This window comes from Eutrigla gurnardus (genome assembly GCF_963514095.1).
Source record: "Eutrigla gurnardus genome assembly, chromosome: 11".
Taxonomy (NCBI): Eukaryota; Metazoa; Chordata; class Actinopteri; order Perciformes; family Triglidae; genus Eutrigla; species Eutrigla gurnardus.
This window is the reverse complement of record NC_139925.1, coordinates 4,698,199-4,715,624: the sequence shown is the minus strand read 5'-3', so window position 1 is coordinate 4,715,624 and position 17,426 is coordinate 4,698,199. Positions and strand designations below refer to the sequence as shown.

Below are 17,426 nucleotides of genomic sequence, written 5' to 3'. Positions count from 1 at the left end.
AAAATCGATTATTGCCGTTAATCTGCTGTGTTAACATTAGTGTCTGGGAGGCTCAACGAGGGGCTTCTAATTCTGTAGGATGGGTCGGAGGGGGGGGGGGGGGGGGGGGGGGGGGGGTGTCTCTGACGGACCACTAGAGGAGGAATCCCTTTACAGCACAACCCCGGCCAATGAGCTGGGACGCCACCCAGGCACATGGGCCAGGCCAACCCAAAATAACCTGCGACTACTGCGCTGACAAATGTTGCTACTTGTGCTGGTGACGGGTTACTCCAGCTACTCGGCTCCGTAGTCTTCCTAAACGCCAAGGTGAACCCTGTGCATTAAAACCCCGGGAAGGCTGGGCAGCTGCCTGTGTCCCAAGATTTCCCCAGGTAGGCGGCCGCTGGACGACCAGAATCTCCCTCTTTTGAGCACAGGTGCGCTCTGAGGATTTACCAGTCCGTCACGAGGGGGGCCCGGCTGGGGTTTATTCTGAAGGTAAAACAATGGCCCTCCCCCTCCCCTCCTTAATTTGATTGTTGTCTTCTGGCATCGGCCTCGTTTACACTCTCTGACATTGAGCCTCCGACGGGCTGGAGTCTATTTCTGTTTGAACCTTAAATTGAATTATCTGTGTTTAGTCGGGGGGGTCGTGACTGTTCTCTCACCCGGCAGCGTCCCATTTATGATGAGTGTGGGTTCTTTGTGTCATTTGATTGTTGTGGCCGATCGTGATCGTGATAACAAGGGCACTCGGGCTGAGAGGGGGGGACTGCTGCTTCTTCTTTTTTTTGTGTTGATTTTCTTCATGTAAACTGAGCCCTCGCTATTCTTAGATATGACTCGGTGGGCTTGGAGCCTGTTTGCAAAGGATTAATGTACACAACAGCTGCGGCTTCGGGTCCGTTGGAAGGGCATCGCTGCCTCTTAATTGCGCAGATTTTGAGTGTCAGTGGCATATGTGTGCCCTATCTCATGTCTGGATTCAATAACTTGCTCATGCATAGCGTCGAAAACGTTGTGCAAAAGACGAAACGTCACCTAAGTGTTGGTGGAAGCCTGCCGGTGTCCCACCAGACCTGGTTTCAGTCCGTGAACCTGATACCCCCCCGGTGTCCAGGCTGGAGGAAAGCTGAAATTAGGCTAAAATAAATAAAGTATTATTACCACATATCTCCCGTTTTTAACTACTGTCTCGTGTTATATCTTTGCTCCAAATATTTCATATGTAATAATAATATCTGAGGTACATATCGGAACATGTTTGTGTTCAGATATATCTAATAAATATGTAAAGGGATTAAAGCAACATTTATTTAATTGATTTATGACAAATAGTTCTTCCTCCTTTAGTTACTCAGTTGTTTAAAGGTCTGTTACTCTGCACATTAAATCCTATTTGACAAATCTGCTCTTTCAACATATTTTCTTACAAAAAAACTATAAAATCCATCAAGTCTTTGTTTTATCTGTGCAGCGCTTTAATTAAACACAGGAAATGGAAATGCCCCGCTAGAATAAAACAACAAATTAGTTTGAGCTACACATGTAAATTAAAACTCAAGTTTGATGAGCCTGTGATTCAAACTTTTTACTTTATAAAGATATCCCCAAAATATGTTTTTGTTTTCTATCAAAGAAGATAAAGAAAAGCAGCTAATCTTATAATCGATTAATTGATTAGGTGTTGCTTGTCCTACTATTGACGGTTAGAAAGCCACTTTTTCAGCGCAGTATGAAAATGAACCTAGAGATGCATCCATCCATCACATTCAGTTCAACGTTAATGCAGTTAAATAAGTATAATTCCACACAAACACCACCATTGTGTGAATGTGATCGACTATCTGGTGATTACCTCCAACAGCATGCAGCAGAACGACACCGACCAGCCTCCGTCGCTGTCCCAGCTCCTCAGAGAGAGCTACCTGGCGGAGGCCCGAGCCCAGCAGCGTCACAGCGAGATGAGCCGCTCGGACGCCTCCTCCTCCCGCCTCCAGATCTACGCCTCCCTCAAAGGCAAGGCCGAGGACTCCGGGGGCCACAACGACCCCCAGCTCCCGGACCTCTCGGCCTTCCTCAGCCAGGAGGAGCTCGACAAGAGCGTGAACCTGGCCCGCCAGGCCATCGGACACGAGCCCCGCGAGGAGAGGGCAGAGGTCAAGGCCTCCGTCGCACCGTTAACCCTGTCCAACACATCCTCTTCCTCATCTGAACCCTCGTCTGTTCCCGTTGCTGACCCCTCTCCTGACCCCTCCGCCGGCCCCTTCACCGCCGGACCGGCTCCTGAACTCAAAGAACTGCCAGCAGCACACACGACATTCACGCCAGACAGGAAGATGCACAAAGCGTCCGCAAGGCAGGAGAACATGGCGAGGAACGCGAGGGACCCCGGTGAGGGATTCAACGACTTCGATGGCTCGGCGAGGAACTGGTCCGGGGGTCAAGGTGTGGAGACCCAGTCCAAGAAGGAGTTCCTCAACAAGGCGGCGGACTTCATCGAGGAGCTCTCCTCGCTCTTCAAGGCCAACAGCTCCAAGCGGGCGCGACCGCGATCCTGCAAATCCCTCCGGAGCAGGAACCAGAACAAGGGCCAGAACGACGGGGCGGTCTGTCCCCTCGGCCCGGACAACAGGGAGCGCTCCGTCCTCCCTGTGGAGCTGGAGAAGGAGGACCCCGCTCTGGTTAGCCACCAACTAGAGGTCCAGCTGGACGCCGGGATTGGGCATGTGGTGTTTCAGGACAGCCGGATTACCGAGGAGCAGCAGCAGCAGCGGCGGTGCGACTCTGTTTCGCGGGAGGTGGAGGAGGTGGAGGAGGAGGCTGGAAGCTGCACCCTAACGGGAACTCCACACCCAGCGGAGCCGGCGTGCGAGCCGCCTTTCTTCATCCAGAAACTGAAGAGCAGGGAGGTTCCAGAGGGCAGCAAGGTCCAGCTGGACTGCATCGTCAGAGGACTGCCGGTGCCCGAAGTCCGGTAAGACAAATAATAATTAAAGTATAATATAATTGTTTATTTCTTCTTTTTTTCTGGAGATGATGTTACTCAGTGATGAGGTAATGTTCCTCAGTACAGATTCAAGGTATTATATTACCATTTTATACTACTTTGCTCTGCTACTCCCGCTACATTTCAGACAGATATTTTGTACTTTTTACTCCACTATATTTATTTGACAGCTATAGTTAAAGATAAAACATTTTACAAACAAATCTTATATTTAATGCATATTTACGGATTTAGCTGCAAAATGGTAGGTATAGAAGAAAATTCTCATAACTAGACAGCTAACAGCTAATAATAGTAATCCAATTATGTATTATCTAATAGTATTACAGTGAATTATGAGTACTTTTACTCATGATGTTTAAAGTACAATTAGCTAATAATACTTACATACTTTGAAGGTAATGTAGGAATGATGTCACAGTCAATTTGTCCACCAGAGTCCACTGAGGAGTTAATTATTTAACCGTAAAATGTCCCACTCAGAATATGAGTTTTATCCTTTAATGGCCAAATTTAAAGGGATTAAACAAATAGTTATCAGGGTTTTTAACTCTCAAATATTTACTTATATGGGCGTCACCCTCAAAAATACAGCATCAGTCCGACTCCAGCGTGTTCAAGAAGGAGCCAGACGATTACTGAATAATTATTATTACAAAGTGTTTTCATTAGTGCGGGTTAAGATGAATGATGTTGACAGAAGTGACGACAGCCGACAGCTGACTCTGAATGGTGTGTGTGTGTGTGTGTGTGTGTGTGTGAGTGTGTGTGTGTGTGTGTGTGTGTGAGTGTGTGTGTGTGTGTGTGCGTTGGCAGTCAGAGAAACACCACCAGATTGTGATGATGCTGTCATCTGAATTAATGACCATTTACAGAAAACATGTCATCGTAATCTGTATCAGAGTAAAGCAGAAGGTACTACTTTTTCTTCTTTTATGGTAGATATGGTTTTTAAATCTCGGACACCAAAGCCTTGAATTGAAGTGAAGCTGGTTTAAAGAGATGGAGTCGGTTTGTTTGTCCTATAAACATTGTTGAGCCACCGACATATATGTGTCCGGGGAGAATGTAGCCCTCTGCCATTTTTAGACTAGACTGTGAGCTGCTGTCGTGTTGATAATGGACCCTTCTGGGCTCCTGAAGAGGGTCAGTTTATACACTTATTGCTCAACCATATATATATTTATATGGTTTATTTTTGGGTGTTGGTGTCTTAAAAAGTCTGAAGACTGGAGCTCTGTTTCGTTGACTTCAGTTTGATGTTTCTCTCTACAACCGTAGACTCAAATGGGTCAAAACAGAGTCGTGGAGTTCGTATTTCCCATCGGTCTGCAGTGACGTACTGCCTCTGGTGTGTGTGTATCATCCTGTGTGTGTGCTGAGTCTATGTTTAGCGTTATGCATATGTGATTGGGTCAGCCAGATCAGAGCTCCCCGGCTCCAGAGGGGGAATCTCCTCACTCCGGTTCCGAAGCCCGGAGGGGAAAATATCCACAACAGGTGCAGAGCGAGCGGATCGGCCTCCTCCTCCTCCTCCTCCTCCTCGACCCACTCATGCTTTCAATTTAGACCCTTACTCATTAGAAAACGACACAGCTCGCCTCGGGCAGAACACCAAGCACACATTCCAGCATGTCGGGTCAAATAGTGTAATCGCCCGCATAGTTATTTGAGAGTGTTTGCCTGGTTATGATTTATGATTTTTCACGACGACGCCTCGCCTCACGCTGGTTTTATTAGCTGGATTTTTTTTTTTTATTAAGCAAGACCTCATCTGCTATAAATAGATGTGCCTTAGAGGCCACTGCATTATGTTGCTGGTCAGGACAGGGAAGATTATAGGTTTATTATAGATTTACAATGAATAAATAGACTGTTGCCAACTGCAGCTCCAATGTGCTGGATGCCTTTTTAGTAGGACTAAAGACCGGGTACGTCATATTAGCCAGGTAGGGTGTTTTCCTTGTCATTTATCATACATTTTGATATGACTTCAACCCATTTATTCATAATTTGACTGCATAAAATGACAATACATATCAGAGATCTGCAGGTTGTCCCCTCTACTTCCAAAAGAGTGTAAATTTGTCCAAAAATACACACTAACATGAATACAACCTATAAGAAGCTAATCTTCCCTATCTGTTAAATGTGAAATTGTGATGTAGAATTCCCCTTATTAATAAGGAAGAAATAAAACCTGTGATTTGATAATAATGTGCTGACACAAACGTTACCCAAGGTGCTTTTTAGATCAACTGCTTTGTCGCCATTTCCGACATCAACAGAGCGTTGAAGCGCCACGACGCCGGCACGCTGCGGCTGCTTCTTGTCTTACAGGGGAAGGGTTACGGCTTCGCTCATGAAAACATGTTTCTGGGCCTGCGTGGCTCTACTGAATGGCACCGGGCCAAGAGGCGCTATTAGGGAACTGGGAAAGACATCACATGGTGCCAGTCTCAGAGAAACGGTGTCAGAAGGTTAACAGAAGGAAAACATGAACTGTGTAAAGACAGCGTGGGGTTTGAAATAATAAAGCAAGCCTCGAAAGATCTTCCTCACAGAAAATAACTCAAGAAACGTTTCAAGAAAGGCGACTAATTTAAGGAAAGGGGTCATCGAGGGTTTGAGGTTAAAGGTTGCACCCGTGACAGGTCGCCAATCCAGTCATCAGTCATCAAATCACCTAGCATGTCTGTGGACGGTGGGAGGAAGACGGAGAACCCGGAGAGAACCCACAATAACACGGGGAACCCGGATTCAAACGCCCCTCTTGCTGTGAGGCGACCCCAGATAAATGAGGGGAATATGTTTGGAAGAATGGCATCCATTCCTCTGTTAGAGCTCCACAGACCCATTTACACACATGGTGGTCGGGGGGAACTTCCTGAATGTAACCGTTTCATACAAATAAACTCTATGTATCGATTCATGCTGTCGCACCGAGGCTCACTGTGGTCGTCCTGTAATGGAGTGGCTCTAATGTCTATTTGAAGCACCAGAAGCTCCACTGAAAAACAAAAATTACCACCGTACTTTGTTCAGCGGGTTCTATTTTTGCGATTTCTCCGGGAAAAAAAGGGGAACCGAATCAGACACATTGTGTAAAAACCTTGAGGTCTAACAACAGTTTTAAATGCTTTTCTTTTGCTTATTTGCACCGCTAACTTTTTAAATATTTTAAATCATGCAATGTTTAGAGAAAACTTCACTCAATGGCGCTACTACTAGACACAGCAAATGGCAAAAGGTGATTCAGGATATATGCATATGGAACCTGCTTTTAATACAAATATACTATCACTGATGATGTTCAGTTGTACTGACCAGTTGTATATTATCAATTCCAGGTGGTTTTGTGAGGGCAAGGAGCTGGAGAACTGCCCCGACATCCAGATCATCACCGACGGCGAGCTCCACTCTCTGGTCATCGCCGAGGCCTTCGAGGAAGACACCGGACGATACTCTTGCTTCGCGTCCAATTTCTACGGCACCGACTCCACGTCAGCTGAGATCTACGTCGAAGGTGATTATCACGGTTCTTTGTTAACTTTTCACAGCTCAGGTGAACAGCTGAGTGATGGAGCGTTTGTTCAAACCAACAGGTGCCTCCTCTTCGGAGTCCGAGGGGGAGCAGAGCCCCGAACACCTAGACCAGTGAGTTTTTGACCATATTGTCATAGAAACATAACTTATTTGGTCCTTTTCCTAAATTCTTTCCTCTGTGATTTCCAAAGGCTGCAGAGGGAATCTTTGCCTCCATCGTCGAGCCAAACTCCCTTTGCAGAAGAGGAAGACTCTGCTTCAGCAGCCAATCAGGAGGCAGCAACGAACCAAATAAACCCAGATCCTCTTCTACCAGTCCGGACATCAGCAACCCTACATCCAGTCGTCTCGGAGTCCTGTAAAACATCCATGGTGCCCCCTGCTCAGGAGGAGGCAGCGGTGACACCTGTGCAAGCGTTTCCTACGTTGTCACCTGGGGACGCAGAACTTTCTGAAGCCAAGGAGGCGTCGACATCCGTCACATCAATCACAACCGTCACATCCGTCACATCCACGCCGATAGCTACATCACTGCCTCTGAACTCTGTCTTTTCTGCTCCGACACAAACACCCCAACCGGAGGTAGAAGAGCTGAAACTAGACCTTCAATAATTGTTGTTCATTCGTTTTGCATATTTTAATTAACATGTCCTTCCAGACTCAAACCACCAACCACAACTATCCTCCAGACTTGAACGGCCAACCGATCATGGCCGCCCCGGTGTTCACAAAGGTAAAGTCTTTTTTAAAAAGAATATGCATATTGTTTGCTGTCTGTTATGCGTTTATTCACACTGTCTCGTCCCACTAAAGAGCCTGCAGGACATCCTCGCGTCAGAAGGCCAGCTGGTGGTGCTAGAGTGCCGAGTGAAAGGGGAACCTCCGCCTCAAGTGGTCTGGTACAGAGAGGGGAGAATGATCGAGGACTCTCCTGACTTCAGGATCCTGCAGAAGAGTATGATACTGCTGCTGCCCCAACATGTTGTTTTTGGAAAGATTCATTAAGATTTAAAAACGGCATCTGAAATAAAAGTTAATTCAATATATTTCGGTAATCTCAAATGTAGTGTTTCTTAAACACCTTGGCATGCAGACTAGAGAATAAAAATGATGCTACAATAAGTATAACAATTTGTATTCCTTTTAAATGGCCTGATTTAGTGTAAAGAATTACCTTCAGTACAAATAAAACTAAAGGGAGTTTTTAAATACTTATAAATGAATCTAATTATTCAATATATTTTGGTAGTCTCAGTTTCTTTTTCTTAGAAACCATGGCATGCAGACAAGAGAGCAACAATAGAAACATTAGCATTCCTCAAAATGCCCGATTTAGTGCCGTAACCTGATACAGCAAAAACATTTTTTCACTGTTTTGGGCTCATTGATAATATTCCCCTATATATATATATAATCCTCATCAGTCAACAATGCAGCATAGCAGCTGTACCCGTCTGTATAAGATGCTGCACTGTGTACATATTAATCTGCCGAAGTGTTTACAGTCCCTGGCGACGGCTACTGCTCTTCTTCTGAGCATAAGCACGGTCCGCTTTCCCCCTGAACCATATAAGGTCGTCTCCCATCCCGTGTTTCAAACCACCATGGCAGATCACTTCAACCTGCTTCAGCTGCAGACTCTCAGAAACCTCACTGCCGGGCATCCGGGGGAAAAAACTCATGCATCTCTTTTCCTCTGTGTATTAAGATGATGCATTCATACCAAACCAACCTGATTATATGAATATCATTTTTTGTTTTTGTTTTACCTCCAGAGGGAATATGCACTCTGGTCCTTGCTGAGGTCTTTCATGAAGATTCGGGGATGTTTACTTGCACGGCGAGCAACAAGTATGGAACCGTGTCCAGCGCCGCCGCTCTGAGGGTCAAAGGTAACGCGTCTGTTTCCCTCTCAGCCATCACGTGTTCTTCTAAAAGAACATGAAATATATCGATGATGCATCTGTAATTCTCATCAGGCAACGGCAGCAACGGCAACCACGGCAACCACGCGAGGGCCGCCGCAAACCCTCAACCAGAGGTCGCCGTGACCAACAGCATCAAGCCCCACTCCAGCACCATCCGCCTGGACCCGCTCGTCTCCAGCAGCTTACGCCTGGACCCTTTGAGCACCACCACCCTGCGCCTGGACCCCCACGGCTCCAGCATGTTGCGTCCCGACCCCTTCCGCACCAGTCTGCCCAGTCTGGAACCCTCCAGCCTGAGCAGCACCAACTCTCGCAGCTCCAGCACCCCAAACCTAGACCCCCCCAACCTCCACCAGAACCCTCCCGGGTCCAGCACGGCACGTCCAGAAGTGCAGAACTCGTTCCCGAAACCCTTCGCTTCCCAATTTGCGGTCGAGACCTCAGCCGAGCAGGAAGCGTGCAAACCTTCGCCTGACACGGGCCCCAAAGTTAAGGTGACCCCGAACCACCAGAACGGGAGCGTCATCGTGGTGCCCCTTCCCGACCCCCCTCCTAACTCCTGCCTAAAGACGGGCGCCACGTTGAACCACAAGGACTCCAGAGTCGGCCTGCGCGTGCACTTCAGACTGCCCGAAGACGAGGAGGACGAAGGGAGCGGCGCGTCCAGCGAGGTCGACGAGGACGGCAACATGCTGTCCAACAGAGGACCGCCACCGGTGCTGACTAAACCCAAACTGTGAGTACAGCAAAAAAAACAAGTACGAGCAGATGAGTCTCATTTCACAGCCGCATTAAAGTGAATTAGACGGGCCGCATCGGGAGGTGGGAGGTTCCTCCTCCTCCTCCAGCATCGGCCAGCAGATGTAATCAGTTGCATTTCATAAATGAATGCAAGCAGACTTCAAATGTGGACCTTCCAGCTTTCTAAAACAGAGGATGGCGTTTTCTATTTGTAAGTGTACCTCTATATTATATTTATGTTCACCTAATATCTCAGATAATGCTATAAATGGGATCTTGCATGTTTTTGAAGAGGTTTACTGTTGTTTTTTTTTGTACATCATAGGCTTAAAACATGATTTGTTATGTATTTGTTAACTAAATCTGCAGTAATTTGATGAGAAATGAAAGAGAGCATCCTGTTTAGAGTGGAAGCTGAAAGCGTCTCGAGCTCCGACCGTGTTTTGTTTGCGGCCCATAAAAGGGTCGAGGATTCTTTGGCTCATTCCTGCCGGAGTTTACACGCGGATTTAATTTATGAGAGCCGAGCCGCTGAGCTTCATGAGCACCATGTATAGTGTCATGGTAGTTCTTTCATTTTTATTTTATTGCTTTGATCGACAGGGATCCGGTCCAGCTTCAGATTCTGCACAACCAGGTCCTCATGGAGCAGCAGCAGGACACCGAACCTCAGACCCAGACCCAGACCCCGACCCAGACCCAGACTCAGACCCCGGCCCAGACCCCGACCCAGACCCAGACTCAGACACACGCCCAGCCTCAGTCCCACAGCCAAATACAGATCCAGATCCAGCCCGAGGGCCAAGACTCCAACAAAGGTCCCCTGTGGTCTCCCAGAATGCACCAAGAACCCCAACCGCGGACTTTCCAGCCCTACCCCGACATCCCATCACCCCCTTGGCAGACACCCCGCTCTGCTGCTCCACCGACCTCCGCCCCCCCTGCTCCTGCACTCAACACCACCTTTTCACCTCTCCTCAACACCTCCCCTCCTTCACTTCCTCAGCTGAAGGCCTCCTCCCTGCCGACCTCCCCTCCACCTGCCCCCCAGCTGAAAACAGCCCCTCCTGTCAGCGTGGTGACCCAGATGAACACCATCCATGCCTCCCACCACAACCTGTCTCCCGCAGCTCTCGCTAGAATCGCACCGTCGCCCCAATTTTACCCGACGCCGGCCTCGCAGCAGATCACGTCTCCCGCTGCTCTCCTGAGAAGCACCCACGCCTCCCTCATGAACCTCAGCGCCACCTCCCTCTCCTTCAACTACGCCCGGCCCAAAGAGTTCATAGCGGCTCAAGCCTTCTCGCCAGTCAGGAGTCCCTCCCCGACGGAGTCGCCGGTCCCTCTGCTTCAAGAGCTGGCCGCCGAGCTCAACTCCTCGGCAGCCAGCTCCCCGACTCTCCCGCCGTTCTCCCCGCCAACCACCATGATCTTACCCACGAGGGTGCTCATGTCTCCCACCAGCCCTCCTTCCCTCGTGTCCTCGCCCACGCCGCTGTCCGCGCCGTTCCCAAACAGCGTGTTCGCCATCAGAGCCCAGTCGCCTCCCCAGGCCTCCTCCCCCACCTCCAGCAGCTCCACCCCGAGTCCCATTCAAAACCCTGTGGCGTTCCTCAGCTCGGTCCTGCCGTCCCTGACCCCGAGTCAGCCCAAAAACGCCATGGGACTTCCCAAGGGAGCTCCTTTAGGGTACGCCCTCTCCGACGCACCACAATGCTCGTTGGCTCGGTCTCACCAGCGATCATAAGTTTATTTCTTTCTCTACAGGCTAAAAAAGAACGTACATAAGGTGCGCACCCCGTCCAACGAAGACCTCCACAGGAGTAGAGAGATTCTCCTCCAAGACATTGAGACAAAGCTTCGATTCAAAGACGACGCTCCACACTTTGTGCATCAACAGGTACCGAGTCGTCTCCGGCTCTGCTCGAATTCTCCCTGTTTTTGTTTTACCGCTTCAATTTGCAGCGACATGTTAACACCGTTTATGCTTTTGAGGATAAAGTTTACCGTGTATCAACTGTGTTGTATTTTTGGTTTCATTTTGAATCTGACATTTAAAAAGTGATAAACGGATATAAAATCATGTCACTCAGAGGCAACGAGGAACTCGCTCCATCCTTCACTCCCTCCCCTCATGTAGCATAGCGACTACACGTGCTACTAACACTACGCTTCTGTGTGTTATTCCATCAGTAGGCCTTTATGTTTGTGTGTATACGTTTGTGTTCATCATCCATCCCTATCCTCTCATAGAAGCCGAGTAATGAGACGAAAACAGCGAGCAGACCCCTTGGACCAAACATTCCTGCTACTGTCATTAACTATGATGAGGTACACGGACATACCGTCCCAAGCACCGCTTTGCTCGAGGCTGAATGGATCATTGAATTATTAAAATGTGTTCCGAGATTGCCGAAAACGTTTATCGTCTAAATGTCGTGGTTGATCAATTTCTCTAATCAAGCAATTCCGGCTTCTGTACTAATAAAAAATCATGCATTCAGTGTTGGGGAGCAGTTAAATACGTGGTTGTTTAAAGGGACAGTTCATCCCTAAATCAATTATATTTTGTTAGAATTTCTTATCACATGTAAACGATGTCTATTTGATCTTTTTTCTATAGTTTGTACTACTTTTTCTTAGCTTTAAGTAACCAAACTAGATTTCTCTTTAGATCAGATTTGCTGTAGTTCAACTTCCTCCCGTGTGAAGTAATTAGGAGCTCGTAAAGTAGCTTCCCCAACACTGTCTGCATTCATGAAATGTAACTACTGTTGTGCTCTATTCTCCAGTTTTCAGTTAACTCATCTTACATTTCCTCCACTGAAGCCTGCAGCCCCGTTTCTTCTGTTTGCATTCCAGATTTTTCCCAAAAGGCCAACATGATAGCCCACTTTTCTAAAAAAAACAACAACCCATAAACTCAACTCCTTTCCTTTCATTTCACACAATTTAACAATCTTTCAACTCTGCTATTCACCTCTACCGTTCAGCTTCCTCTGTTTAACCTTCAGCCCTGTTTTTTTGTTTGTTTTACCAACGAGGAATGAAACTGTCAGCGAGCTGCTACTGCATGATAATCATCATCAAGTGGTTTAAAGTCACAAAAATACCTTTTTGTTTGGAGATTTGAGTTGTAGATCTGCTGCTACATGATTGTTGCAAACCTCTCCCGAGAGCATTTGACGCTTATCTCAGCGTGTTTGAGCGTCCACATCCGAGACGACGTCTGCACGTGTTGACTGTGGTGGATTTCCCTTTTTTCCCCTCCAGGAGTACAAAGTGTCCAACTTTGAGCAGAGACTAATGAGCGAGATCGAGTTCCGCTTGGAGCGCACGCCGGTGGAGGAGTCGGACGACGAGGTGCAGCACGACGATGTCCCCACGGGGAAATGCATCGCACCCATAATCAGCAAAAAACTGAAGAACTACAGGGCCATGGAGGGCGTGCCCGTCACTTTCTCATGTAAAGTGGTGGGGATCCCTTTCCCAAAGGTGAGAGGTCGACGACCCTGCAGCGAGGAGGAAAGTAAAGCGTGATCATTGATCCTCCACACATGTCTGTCTCTCACCAGGTCTACTGGTTCAAGGACGGCAAGCAGATCTTGAGGAAGAACACCCATTACAGGAAGATCAGGGAAGGGGACGGGACCTGCGCCCTGCACATACAGTACACGACCAACGACGACGACGGCAACTACACCATCATGGCAGCTAATCCGCAGGTGATGCTTCACACTTCCTGTTTGTGCCGCCGGCGCCTTCTCACCAGTCTGATATTTGATATTTAATGACCCAACAGGGACGGATCAGCTGCTCGGGTCATTTGATAGTCCAGACGGGACCTCCCCGAAACCGGCTGACGCCTATTCACTCCCAGAGGTGAGCAGGACTGAGTGTGCAGTGTGATGGGAAGAAGAAGCCGCCTGCAGCACGAGGAACCAGACCATTATCCCTGACAACAACGAAGATATCGTGATCATGTGCATACGAAGATGCTAACATAAACCACAATAAAGACCAACGTGGATTAATATCATGAGCCCGATCCCAATACACCCCATACCCCATACACTTGGTCATAAACCCTCTGTTTTACACCCTCACTCCACAGATTTCCATGTCACATTCCGCCTGTTGATGCCATGTGATGCTGGAAATTTAAGTCCAGGAGCAAATTCACTGCACGTCATCACTACTGCCAACTGTATCATGGTCTCGAAGGGTTGTCCCATTTCATAGGAGAAGATTTCAACCACTCGAAACCGAGTAGTAGGGGTAGAAAGAACAGGATTGTGTGCGTCTGTACCCCACTACATGCTCTGCTCGTGTTTTACAGGGTGCGTGCTCGCATACAGGAAGTAGAAGGGGAGCAAACCCAGGAACGATTTTTCCAGCCTCACTTCCTGCAAGCTCCGGGGGACATGCTGGCTCACGAGGGGAAACTGTGTAGACTTGACTGTAAGGTAGGCAGCAGGTCCTGCTGTGTAAACAAATAAATCTGAATAATTTGGCCTCACCTTTACTTTTAAAGTTTTTTTTGTGTCTCCCAGGTGAGCGGCCTCCCCAACCCAGAGCTGATGTGGTTGGTCAACGGGAGGCCCATCTATCCAGACTATTACCACAAGATGCTGGTGCGGGAGAACGGCGTCCACTCGCTGGTCATCGATCCTCTGACGCAGAACGACGCCGGCTCGTACACGTGCATCGCAAGTAACAAAGCGGGGCAGAGCTCCTTCTGTCTGGAGCTGAAAGTTGTGGGTAAGGACGGATTGCAACCAATTAAAACTAATGGATTGCTCGTAATCAGGTGAATACTTCACACAGTCATGTCCACTACAGAGAAAGAGATGAAGCACCCTCCCCAGTTTGTGGAGAAGCTGCAGAACATGGGTATTCCTGAGGGGACTCCGGTCCGGCTGGAGTGCCGGGTGGTGGGTATGCCCCCCCCGGTCATCTTCTGGAAGAAAGACAACGACAGCATTCCTAGAACTAAGGACAGGTTCAGGTCAGTGGGAGTCCTGAGCTTCTCTCCATGCAGCCGTTTCAGTGCCAAATATTGCTTAAAAGCTTCTATTGGAACTGGATGAAAATTCTCCACGATGTGTTTATTTCAGCATGACCCAGGATGCAACAGGATACGTGTGTCTCCTCATCCAGCCGACGACTAAAGACGATGCTGGATGGTACACGGTGTCGGCCAAAAACGAGGCCGGAGTAGTTTCCTGCACCTGCAGGCTCGATATCTACGGTGAATATTCTGCATAGCCGTGCAAACCAACGGCTTTATTAAAAAAATGTGCCACACGTTTTTTTTTTTTTTAGCTTGTCACTCTTAAGTAGTAATACAAGCTATCTGCTGCGCCTCCAGCCCAGTGGCACCAGAGCATCCCCGCGCCCATGAAAAAGGCTCCGCGCACAGGAAGCCGCTACGCAGCTCTGACGGGCCAGGGCCTCGACATCAAGGCGGCCTTCCCCACGTCGGAGACCAACCCCATCGTGTTCTCCAGCTCGCCTCCCGAAGCCGTGATGGAGAGCGAGGAGCTGTGAGGCGGCGGCATTGGAGGGCGGCGATCATCCGAGCGGGGGATCGTCGTGTGATTTGTGTGATGCATTTGAAGTGATACACTCGGGAGTAGAACGGCAGAAGAGTTATTGTGTTAAAGCTGTCCGCACTGGGGTTTGTCACCATTCCTATTCAAGTAAGAGTGTTTCACATACAGAAAAAAAAAAAAAAAAAAGATTTTGCAAAGTCTTAGCTCATGAGCCATCAGTGGAGTTGAATAGTGTTTGTTTTCTACATCATATTCAGTGTTTTAGTGCCGAATGTTGGCTGTTTTTAATTGTTAGTCCTCTTCTAAAGGTGGAACAAGTGCCACTTATTTTTATTTCAGATCATATATAATATATACTCCACCTGGTAGCAACAGTTTGTATAAACAGATTATTTATTCATAATCTTCAGAGATAGTTTAGTATATTAACAGACATGTGAATGTGCCATTTAGAGCAGTTTAATTTAAATTCTTTCTCCATCATTTCTTGACAATTCATCACCGGCTCACTTTTTTTGCACCATGTTTTTTTTCCATGTGCATGCATGCCAATGGCTGATGAAGATGCAATACTGTGTAGTCATAATAATAATAATAATAATATGCTGTTAGGTGAATCTCATTCATGGTTAGGGGTTGAAACCCAAAATGTTCTTCCGATTTGTTTTGCTTCCAGGTGATTTATCGTCTATCGTATCTACAGTTTGAGACGTAGTAACCAGAGTCCGATGAGACTAAAAGCTTCTTTGTTTTGTGGTGAGACGGACTTTTTAGCCTTTGCTTTTAAAAACGACACCAACAAGTCGCAAGTGAACTTTGATTATGATTCAATTCAAGTCTGTTTTTCCGAAAACATATTGCAGAAGAGTTGGAAAAGCACACACTCAACCGATGTAATGTTGCACATTGTAAAATAGTTTTGTCCTCAGAATAAAGTTATATTTATTCAAATTGAGTGATACGTTTACTCAGCTGGAACAGGTGGTAATAATTCTGCAATGTGCTTGGACAGAACCTGCTGAAAAAAGTTGTATTTTTTATAAAAAGGAGGGGTCCAATACTGGCTTCAGAAAAAGTTACGCCCTTAGAATAATGGTTTAGTTTGCTCTGACATTAATGTGGGTTAAAATCTTAACTTTCTACTGTCATAGTAGTTGTGCCTGTGCTGTAACAGGAGCCCCTATTAGCTTATACTGGTGCCAAATTCAAAACCAATGGGAAAGCTCAGAAGCCAATTAAGCATTGCTAATCAGTCCAATTAGAGGGGAAGAGAGTTCAAATGGGCATAAAATTACATTCACCTTCCGTGACCTAATTACACTCCGGGCCTCATCTGACCAGCTGCCAGGCCTACTTGTTAGCCGAGGAGTAAATATCTGCAGGCTCTGAAGGGGCTGGGGTTCTGGTTTTGAAAATCCAATATTTAGATTTTTTTTAATTTCATTTATTACACTCACAGCTCTTATACTGAATATTTAAAAAAGAATCAAATTCTGTTTCATTTTCTAAGTTTAATCAATTGCATTCTCAACACAATAGTGATGTTTTAAAAAAACAGAAGTATAGCCACACACAAATTAGCTTAATCCCTGCTGCTCCTTTTAAATTAATCCTCCGACGATAATGAGATTTATCAAGTCAAACCACACATGCACAGGGAATCCTTTCTTACACTTTCTCCTGTACGGAAACATACGCTTTGAGCCCTTAATCTCCATTTCTCCATAAGGAGAGCTGGATTTACGAGGGTATGTGTTTCTGTAGGAGCAGACGGGTCACTCCTCAGTCGCGACATATGGCTTTTGACAGAGACCGTGGCTCAGCCATCGGTGCTCAGAGCAGCCAATCATGTGAGTGATTGTAAAAAAAAAAAAAAAGGGTAGAAGACACGGAAGGGCCGGGCCACGTCTGAGACGAGGCCCTCAGACAAGACAAGCAGCAGCTGGCAAACTACATCAATCTGTAATCAATGAACCAACTGGTAGATGGGATTATATGCCTAATTGCACAGCTAACCAGTCCATCCCAAAATGACCAGACAGCATCAGCTTGTGTCCATGACCCAATACCAGAGACGGGCCATTATTCTAGGCCTGCAACGGTGATTAATCATTCATAACCTGCCTCTACAGCCAAGCTGCACTACACGGTCGACAAAGACGGCACCAGAAAATAAAGCACCGCTCAGATCCATGACTGAAGTAAAAGTACCATACTGTGGTGTAAAAGTACTCCATTATAACCTCCAGTACTGCCTTCACATTTAACTTAAGTTATATGGAAGTTAGACATGGGACGAAAGGAAAATAATTATCCCGATAATCATCAAAATATGCTTAAAATGGCAATAAAACACCAGAATTTTACATTTATTTAATACAATAATATGTCACATATATGGCACACACATTTTTATTAGAGAAAACATAAATCATGAGGTCCCCCTGCATAGATAAAGGATAAATACATATTAAAGACTTTATTTTACATTAAAATCAGGCTCTATTTTCTACCATGACAGCGAGCTAGACAGTTTTTTTAATTTTATAAAAAACATTTTTTTTTGTTTTTTTTATGTTGGTGCATTAATGTGTAAACAGTTTTATGACTTTGTAGTTGGTCAAGATTGTATGTTATTACACTTACTAGCTCATTATTTTATAT

The 17,426-nt window shown here is 46.7% G+C and overlaps 1 protein-coding gene across 2 annotated transcripts; it reads left to right on the top strand.

Moving 5' to 3' along the window:
• The first annotated feature begins 244 nt into the window (after positions 1–244).
• On the top strand, positions 245–15,708 carry mypn (myopalladin). Of its 2 annotated transcripts, XM_084021999.1 has the most exons (20): positions 245–480; positions 1,850–2,959; positions 6,343–6,518; positions 6,598–6,649; positions 6,730–7,120; positions 7,197–7,271; positions 7,352–7,493; positions 8,314–8,430; positions 8,518–9,202; positions 9,811–10,896; positions 10,975–11,107; positions 11,461–11,538; positions 12,481–12,702; positions 12,783–12,932; positions 13,010–13,089; positions 13,547–13,673; positions 13,761–13,968; positions 14,050–14,215; positions 14,325–14,458; positions 14,579–15,708. In XM_084021999.1, exons 2-20 carry the CDS (start codon positions 1,851–1,853, stop codon positions 14,755–14,757), a joined length of 5,310 nt encoding a protein of 1,769 aa, XP_083878125.1. In that variant the 5' UTR covers positions 245–480; position 1,850; the 3' UTR covers positions 14,758–15,708. The 2 variants fall into 2 exon arrangements, with proteins under 2 accessions (XP_083878125.1, XP_083878126.1); XM_084022000.1 differs by lacking the exon at positions 11,461–11,538.
• Positions 15,709–17,426: the final 1,718 nt, after the last annotated feature.